The sequence below is a fragment of the Passer domesticus genome, chromosome 2, assembly GCF_036417665.1.
Source record: "Passer domesticus isolate bPasDom1 chromosome 2, bPasDom1.hap1, whole genome shotgun sequence".
In the NCBI taxonomy this organism is placed as follows: domain Eukaryota; kingdom Metazoa; phylum Chordata; class Aves; order Passeriformes; family Passeridae; genus Passer; species Passer domesticus.
In genome coordinates, this window is record NC_087475.1 from 87648555 (window position 1) to 87658116 (window position 9562).

Genomic DNA, 9562 nt, shown 5'->3' on the forward strand with positions numbered 1-9562 from the left:
GACTCTTCTGCTGGTCTCTCCTGGGCCCATGGCCCTTTCTTCCAGGTGATCATACCTGTATCCTCTTCTTTAATCTTAGCCTCCACACGGAGCTTATTCTCATATCCTCTTCTCTTGAGCTGGAATAATTTGGTCTTTACCACTTCAGAAATGCACCCATAGATGTCTGTCTGTTGGAGGAAAACAAACAAGACCATTATATTCTCATTTATATAATGCTTATTCAACTTAATGAATCCATCACTGTGTGTTGATCTGAACTGAAAGAGAAGCCCATAACCTCACAGATAATCTACCTCTGTTGTTGTTATCAAAACTGGAAAAAGACATAAATAACTTAGCAAAAAGCATATTGAGGTACTTACAGCAACATTAGAGAAAAAAAGTTTGCAAACTAGACAATTTTTGTGTATGTTTGTGAAGCTTGAAGCTGCCAACACTTGGTATGAGTGCATAGGGAATTAGTCAATGTGTGCCACATAAGAAATGTTTGTCAGGCATCAGGCTTGTTAGAAAATAAAGCTGCTTACTTAAAATGTGTAAGCCATATGAGTGATGCATAAACCAAAGCCTCTGTATTTGTAAGAAGAGGATGACAGCTGGAAAAGTATTTCCAAAGCTTGCCACCTCTCTTCAGCAAATTCATGTACAAGGCAAGTCTCCACAGAAGAGGTGCCTAGAACAGAGGTTAGCTCCACAGTATTTATATTTTCTTTTGACATTTTTAACTACACTAGTGACAGAGGTAGCTGTAGACTCATGTGGCTCATGCTGTAGCAGAGCCCAGGGACCACAAGAACATCTACATGCTTCCTTCTCCTGGCATTTTTCCACAAGCTATTGCTCCAACTTCTGCCAATTAACCCAGTATTGTTGCACCTGTCTGTGCTCCAAACACCTTTCAGTTTTGCTCTTGCCAGGTAAAAGGTGAAAAAAGTCAGGTTTTTTTCTGTCTGTCTTTACCACTGGAGCTAAACCCATATTTCTTTCCCTCTTGCTCAAAATGCATCAGCCTCTCTCCTAGTTTCTGCTCCTTTCCTTCCTCTAGCACCAGCTTCTGTCCCCACACACAGTCTCCAGTGTAAGCCAACTCCAACTCTGTTTTCATTGCTCACGGCTTTTCTATCTTTGCTCTTACAGTCTCTACATCCATCTGACCTTTCTGTTATTTCTTTCATTCTTAATTCTCCATCAGATTCCAGCCTTTACACATTGCTCTTACTGCTCAGACCTTTCCTCTTATTTTTACCTTTCACATTTCATCTTGCACCCAATCTTCTCTCATCCTTCAGCCTTCCTTAAAATACATGGATTTTCACAGAATCATAGAGTCACAGAATGGTTTTGGTTGGAATGGGGCTTAAAGGCCATCTAAGTTCAATTCCCCTGCCATAGGAAGGGTCATCTCTCAATAGACCAGGTTGCTCAAAACCCCATCCAGCCTGGCCTTGCACACTTCCACGGATATGGCATCCACAGCTCCCCTATGCCAGTGCCTCACCACACTTCAACACTAAGTTTGTAATCAGAGCAAGCCTGTGCCTACAAGGCATGCTCAATAACACTTTCTCCAATCACTCTTCCCACCAGAGTAATCCAGACTCACCTGTCCAGAGAACTCCTCACAGACTGCTCTAGACTCTTCACCATAACAGGACATGTCTGCATGTTCATAGTTCCGGCAGACACGGAAGTTCACAAGGCCGGGAACGGGTTTCCCAAACGTGTACCTACGAGCAGGGAGGATTGAAAGGAAAACAGAGACATCAGGAATGTAACAGGGACATAGAAAAATTACAGGCTCATCCCCATAGACACCAGCTATCTTCCCTGGAGCTGCCTCCAGGACACACAGGGCCATCATAGGAAATAAAAAGCAGAAAGGAATCTGGTACCATATGCTAATGCTGATTTTGTTGAGAGTCCCCCTCATCCTGGAGAACATGCTGCAAGCATCTACCCAACCACCCAGTTGTGACAGAACTGGTTTATGTATGGATGAGCACTGGGTCTTTACTCTCACTCTTCAGCCCAAGCCATGGCTCACCCTACAGGGTGTATGGAACACTGCAAGGTGGAATCCAGTGAGGTGGCCCAAAGGAAAGAGGGCAGCTGCATCCCTTAGGGTTTCCTCTCCACAATAACAAGCAGAAGATACAGATAAAACATCATTCCTGGGTAAACTGAACTAAAGACCTCATCCCTAGCACTGTAGCTGGTGTGAAATCCTCAATTACTCAAAAAATACGCAAGAAACAATCTCACAAAAAAAAAAAAAAGGTCAAAAATATGCTCCTATGTTACACACAATGTGCATCAAACAGTAACTGTTGCCCTTTGTCTAACAGTAGATACAGTCTGCTTGGTCCTGCTGGCCCCCAAAAGGATTGAGAAATATAATAAAGTCTCATCTCTCAGCCTTCCAACTGAACTTTCATCAGCAACTCAAGAAAACACTGAAAACAAGCAGAATTTGAAAGAATGACACTCACAGGCCACAAACTGTCACCTTCAGCTCCTCATCCAGAATGCTGATCACCTTAGGCATTTTCACTGTCACTTCAAATTTTGGCAGAACTGCAGCAGAACAAAAGGAAAACAGTCTATGTGGTAGGGAATAACATCAGAATAACATATGAAGGTGCTCAGAGGCTGTTCTTACAAATTACCTAAAAACCTTTTACATCTAAATGGTCAGATTTTAGAGGCTTCTGTTACCCGCACATCCCTGAAGTCATTGAAAACCCCTGAGCCAAGCATTGTGCCAGGTAAGAAGACAAGATTATTACACCAGCTATTAAAATACAGCAGCTTCATAGGTAACACATGGGTTATCAGTCCCACAGCAGTAGGATACAGTAAAACAGAGAGAAAAATCAGTAGACTTTTCCCACAATTATACAGACTGCAGCCTGGTCTCTGCATTTTCAGAGCACGTAGGTCTTATCAGTGTTCAAAACAGGAAGACACCCTGGCTTCTCCAGTGATATATCCCATCCACAACCAGCTGCAGGAGGGGAAGTGGGTGGTGACTGTCTGGGGAGAACTAGGAGGGGATTCAGGGCACAGGACAGAGCACAGTCTTGCAACTGGAAGAGATCAAAGCACTTGGAGACTCATCTACCAGGACAGCTCTCTGCTGCATGAGCCAGGCCATGTCAGACCATGTAACAAAGGCTGCAGCTGGCTTGCTGGGGTGGGAAGATCTGCTGCTTGTTATCATGTGCTGGTGTGTACTGGGATACCATTTTTCTAGCCAAGCAGATGGAAGTGCTGTAGAGGTGAGAGCACCAAAGGAAGGTTAAGGCACTACAGCATCACACAAGCTACAGGCTTAGCTTGTAGGGCAGAAAAGGCAAGATTTTAATTTACAGTCTAGACTGCCCCAGCTTAGACCCAGACTTATGGTGTGACATTCGACAGGTATGTAGCCAACTGGAGATGAGGCTGTGGCCTATAAACACCTCTGAAAGGAGGAAAGGATTGTAGCTGTCAGCACAGATTGATCCAAGCACTTTGCTCCTCCCAATAGGAGCCTTGCTGAGGTGGGCATTCTGGAGAGCTGCACTCCATGGTCTGGGGCTTAGGGAGGAGAGGAGATAGGTCACTCAAGTGCTTCTTCTCCTTGAAAGACATGATTCTTGGCAGGAAAAGGACACAGAAACAAATTTCCAGTGATGCAGGGCATCCTGGTCAGATCGCCTACACTGTTCAGTTAAGATTTCATGTGCCATGGGACTAGCTGCTAGGAACTTGAAACTGCAGTGACAGTTACCATACTCCTCCACAGAGAAAGAATGCTGAACTTTCTTCCCAGAGGCCTTCTGTGCCACCACGGTGTAGGTGCCTTGGATAGGTTCAGAGGTGAGGTTGAAGAACAGCTGTATAAATCCCATCTCTAACTCTGTGTTTGTCCACTGGTACAGACGATTTTTCTTTGGGTCCTACAGATAATGTGATCATAAGGAGATTGTGAGAACAATGGGAGTCTGCAATGAGCCCTAGCAAGAGCAGTGAAGGGGGAGACAGCCCCTGTGGTTCAGGAGGCTGCAGGCCAGGAGTGGAGGGCACTAGCAGAGTTTTGGGGGAAGCACACAGCAGGATGACAGGGGAGCTGTAACCTGGGCCCAGGTACATGGTAGCCACCATATGAGTTAGAATTCTGTATAGTTAAATTAACATAATGGACCAGCTTAATACAAAAAAATAAACACAAATCATGTTGAGTCAACTGTTTAATCTGCCCACGTTGAGGTGCAATAGATGTGAACGTGAATTAAATGTTTGTACATACCTCAATATACACCAGTGGGATCTAGAAAAAGAAGAAAAGAAGCAGCATGTTTAGACAGAGTGCAAGCAACACAGTCAAATGACATGGGCTATGACCACATTGCAGGGTAAAAGCTAGTCATCCAATGGGGTAAGGAAAAAAGTTGCTGGTTCATCAGATAGATCATCAGAGCATTTTGGGTGTGAGAAGACAGGGGCAATCCTTAGTCTCAAGCACAAAACACAGCCAAAATTACTAATTACTAACTCTGGATGATCTGCAGTGCTAATAAGAACACTGTGCTAATGGCATATTGCTCACTGCTTATACCAGCACTGTCCATTTGCAGTTTGTCAAACCTTTCCAAAAATGCAGAGGGCAGCTTTGTGCAGAAATTTGACAACAGATCCTGTTAAAAAGATCTAAGGTGACCCAGAATTTTCACAGTTATCTCAGTATACTGAGAGCTCTCCCCAACAGAGACTATTTTTCTTCCCTTTACCCACATTTGACTTAAGGCCAAATAAGTTGAAAAACAAGTATCATGCTTACCATTTCATTCACAGGTCGGAACTCTTCATCCAGAGAAACAATTCTGAACAGGACTGATGGAGAAAGACAGTAAGGTTCCACAGTGCAATCAGTAACCAGAAAAATCAGATGCAAAAAAAAAAAATGGTATAACAGACAACAAGGCTGTTTTCTCCTAAGGAAATTCCATTTACTAGAATGCTAGCTCATGCTAGAAGGTTACCCATCTACTATGGTTACATGAATAAGAGGATGTTAAGACCAAATCCATGGCAGTGTGAACATCTTACTGATCACGGGTATCAGAATCCAATTGGTTGCAACCAAAGTTAAATTTAAGTTGCCTTTGTCTACTTTGCAATGAGGCATTTTTATGTCAGAATTCACATGGGTCTTCTAATTTTGTTATAAGTAGACTGACTTCCTAGGAAGGATGAGTGCAAGCAAATTACTTCAGCATTTGGCTGCAAGTTTGTGTTGGCTCTGGATGGAGAGAGAATTCAGTGCCTCTTTTAGGACATTTGTTTTTATCCAGGCCAAATTTAGGAAATCACTGGCCCAGAAGAAATAAATAGCTTACATAATTCTTTCTGTCTTCATTGAGCAAAATCAGCTGCTGCTTTGGAAGCTATTTCATGGCTGAGTTTTGGCACTGTTCCCTATAGGATAAATATTCAGTTTTTCTCTGGTTTTAATGCAGACCTCCTAACTGCATGGATCACAACAACAGAACCCACAGTGAGAAAGGGAGAGTGTGCAGGTGCCCTAGATATGTAAATGCACCTAAAGATTCCCCAAATTTTCCCGTAATGGAACAAGAAAACATAAGTCTCAGCCATGAGGTTGCAGTTCTGACCCCCACTGAAAGCAACTGATATCTGGCCAGCATGATCCAACAGTTTTAATACAAATGTTTGTTTCAAATGCATATCTCCACCCCTCTCCTGGTACCTGTCTGTCCGGGCTTGTAGATGGGTTTGTCTGTCTGGATGAAGACCAAGCTCTCGGAGTTCTGGACCACCAGTAATTTGCGGCTGCTGAACTGCAGCGTGGCCCCCTTCACCATCACAGTGAGAAACACAAAGGGTAATGGGAGTCTTGGTTTTGGAAGCTGGAAAGTAAGAAGGAAACTGTGTAACAGACCACCTTTAAAGGATTCCTGAACTGAATTAGCCTTAATGAAATGAGAGCTCTATTATAATCCTGATGCATCCAACACAGAGGTAGGAGGAGCAACGATCAGGAACAAGAGACTGATTTTTATTTGTCCTATATTCCTACCCACTCCTCCTGCTGTGTAGTGATTGTGCAAGTATTGAGCAGCAAAAGAACTCCTAGCTCTAGCACCCAATTTTTAAAAAGTCTTACTGCCGTGACCAAACCTTTCCATTCTTTTCCTTTTGACATTCACAAGCAGAATGGAATAGTCTTCTCTTTCAGGCTATGTCTCTAATCCTCACAGAACATTTCTTTTTCCAAACCAGCCATGCCAGACATCTATACCTCTCTTTCACAAGTGATCAAGTCAGTCTTCAACCTACATCTGACAAACCAAGACAAAAATGCCAAACTTCTCTGTTTCCTGAAGACCAGTTCCTCTCTCTTCAGGCCAAAGACATAGTCTAGGCTCTGAGATAAATGATCCAGTTTTCCTTGTTGCCTACAACTCATTATAGTCCTTGGAGCTTTCAATTACATTAAATTATAAATGTCCCGCTTTGCTAGTTGTTTTTTTTTTTCAGATACAGGCAATCACAGCTTTATGTTCTTATATTAATTCAGTATATACCAGGTGGAAAGCATCTGAGGGCCAAAAGCTCTACCACAATTTGAAGGCACTCAAGTGACAAATTGAGGATGTTGAAGGATGATGTGGAAAGCCATTTCACCAAAGAGCCATCAGGAGTGTCGATATACTAAACCCACTTTCTTCTCCTGTCCTAGAAAGGGGGTGGCTTTCTAGGATTCAGCATCTCACAGTCATTTAGCATTCTAAGGAGATCTCAGCAGTAAGAGGGTGTTGAGGATGGACATGAACACACCTTTAGCCAAGAAGCAGTGAATATCCACATAGTGTTACTCTGGTCATTACTTCTCAGTGCCTTTACATTTTATGCCTGGCACAAAGGGTCATCACACAAGGACGAGATACTCACAGAGAAAGGGATGCAGGTGAACACGTCTTTCTCTGACACCACATCATCAATCAAGCTGTTGTTCCCCCACAGGTACTCAAGTGTGGCACTCAGTGTCACAGACTCGTTCAGGTAGGTCAGCTGAACGCAGACTTTCTCTTGAGAATCCGTGTGGATCAGATAGGGCACCAGCACCAGGTACTGCCTAGGAACAGGGGAAATTGATAGGTCAGAGTAGCAGGAACAGGTAACAGAAGCTGTGTATAAAGAACAAATAAACCAATCTGATGACTACAGCTTTCGCTGCACAGGGAGAAGGGCACATTTTCTAAGCACGTAACAAGATTTCCAGCATGTCTGTAGCAGCAGGGGAAAGCAGAGACATCTCAAATATAAAATACCAGAGGAAATCCTACACACAAACATCTGGAAAGGATATGTTTTTCTAGGTTCTGGCACAACAGCAGCACTTCTTCCTGGGATCCTGAATAAAGGCGGGGGGAAACTCAGTTGTCACTTTTGCTAGACACTGTTAGAAGCATTCAGGAGCCACACAAATGCCAGTATGCAGTGAAACAATTCCATTGACTACACATTGCGAAGGGTCTGTAGCATTACTCTCATTCCTCGCAGAGATTCAAAACCGCCACAGCGTGGTGCCAGATCTTAAGCAAAAACACAAACAAGTTTCAGGTTTTCAGGGAAGCAAGGCCCTCTGTCTCAGCTCAACAGGGGATCCCTGCTCAGCTCTAGGCAGCCTCCTTCATTCCCAGGGTGGCAACTTGCCGGTGGTATCCCAGTGCCCAGCACTGCATCTGGGAATGAAGCCCGATCCACCTAATGCTAACCGTGCTCCCATTCTGGTGGACAAGGACTGGCCTCCAGTGGGCATACCCAGAGCAGCGAGCAGATGGGAGAAGAGCCCTCAATACCTCAGCAGTAAGGCAAAGCATTCCCTTCATCAGTAGCAGAAGCTCTGGCACCTTTTTGTCCAACAGTTGGTCTGCAGGGATCTAGCCCCTCAGATCCCACTGTCTGTTTCCCCTGCATTTGATGAAAGCACTACAGCACAGCCTTGCTCAGAAATTCCCCTGTACCCCTTGTGATGGGCTCTGTAATGGGTGAGGTGCTCTGTGCTTTGCAGGGGAGGAAAAGACATTGCAAAAAAGCCAAAGGAGAAAGCCTTTGGGATGTCAGGACCCCTCATGTGCTGCTCCTACCACACATGTACACACATGCACAAAACACAAATGCCCTTCACATACAAACAGGGCAAAAGGGAGTGAAGGAGGGAGGCAGGACACTATACTCTCACAAACCTGGACAGTCACAGTCTTACAGTGTCACATTACCCTGGCTGAGAAGGAAATTTTCATTCCATTGGCTGAGCTGAAAAATGTGAATTAAAAAATAAAGCCATTTCTAAGCTATTTGTTCCTTTTCTTCTCATCATAGTTTTTAACAAGCCGCTCCCAGCTCCTGGGCATTTCAGCCTGGGAGTAGGACAGTCAACCCAAAATTAAACCTTTCAATGTCCTTGCAAAACAGTTTGTCTCTTAGGAAGACCTCATTGCACAAACATTTATGAAAAGCTGTCTTTCAAAAGAACTAATTTCATGCATAAAACTTTGTTGAAATCCTGTCAATCCCCTGAAGTTTTACTGATATCTCAGTTTCACAGCTTGTTTTTCATCTCTCTCAAGCACTAGAGTTCCTGTTTGTAGAAGGCACTTTACCCAGCCTTGGCATCTTTATTCCTGTATAAAAGAAGTTAGATAGAAGACAAGGGACAAAGAAATAGACACAGGAACACAGCCAAGGTCTCCTGCCTGCCCAAAGACCCCCCAGCATAGCTTACGGCTCTGTGATGGGTGAGGTGTCTCCTGGAAGGAAGAAGAGGAGGAGGAAGATGCTTGATTTGATAAGCAGCCCGTTCATCCCCATGGTACACAGCAGGACGTGGTGAGTCAAGCAGACACTCAGTGTGGTCCAGTGCTGCTTTTAGTCCCCCTCTGCCCTCCCAATCATTCCCTTTATACTCTCCTCTGCAAACAGCCCAGGGGCTGGAGGAGATAAGGGCTGGGGGCCAGGGCCCATCCGGAAACAGGGAGAGGCAGCAAGGAGGAGCTGGAACTAGCAGCTCCAAGTCCGGGCAGAAGGCCAGGGCTGGGGGGGAGAGGGAGGGGAGGGTTCCTGGCAGGCCAGAGCTGTGCCTCTGTTGGGGCAGGACAGAGGCAATGGAAGAGGAAGGGCTGTAGCTAAGGAAAGAAGGGCTAACAGCAGAGCATGAGGGGAAGGCCTCCATTTCTGGCAGGGCTCTCTGCATGGAGCTGGACACGGCACTGGTCATGGAGGTTGCTGGAAGAACAGGAGCTGTTTGATTTCCTTCAAAATGGGAGCAGGAGATTGAGCTAGGATTTGGGAAACAAGCCTGGGTGTGTCAAACTCCCATTAACAGGATGTGAAAACAGGGAATGGAAATTGAAAAAACCTTCCCTCTCCACCCACACTGCTCCCTTTTGCTCCCTGTTCCTGGTCTCATCAAAGCTAATGCCAGGAAAAGACGCTGCAAAATGCCTGGAAAATCAAGTCAACTAAAATGATCTGGCCTTCACCCTGACAG

At 44.7% G+C, this 9562-nt stretch overlaps 1 protein-coding gene across 1 annotated transcript in view; it reads right to left on the minus strand.

The window, feature by feature from the left end:
• A2M (alpha-2-macroglobulin) overlaps positions 1–9054 on the minus strand; it is a 29710-nt gene extending 20656 nt beyond the window's left edge. Inside the window, exons 1-9 of the mRNA XM_064409828.1 lie at positions 8798–9054; positions 6961–7144; positions 5756–5915; positions 4826–4878; positions 4295–4315; positions 3776–3944; positions 2493–2577; positions 1607–1730; positions 56–170 (exon numbers count right to left, since the gene is read on the minus strand). Of these exons, the coding sequence (XP_064265898.1) occupies positions 56–170; positions 1607–1730; positions 2493–2577; positions 3776–3944; positions 4295–4315; positions 4826–4878; positions 5756–5915; positions 6961–7144; positions 8798–8883 (997 nt within the window). The 5' untranslated portion in view covers positions 8884–9054. The remainder of the gene's footprint in view (positions 1–55; positions 171–1606; positions 1731–2492; positions 2578–3775; positions 3945–4294; positions 4316–4825; positions 4879–5755; positions 5916–6960; positions 7145–8797) is intronic.
• Between the last annotated feature and the right edge of the window lie 508 nt (positions 9055–9562).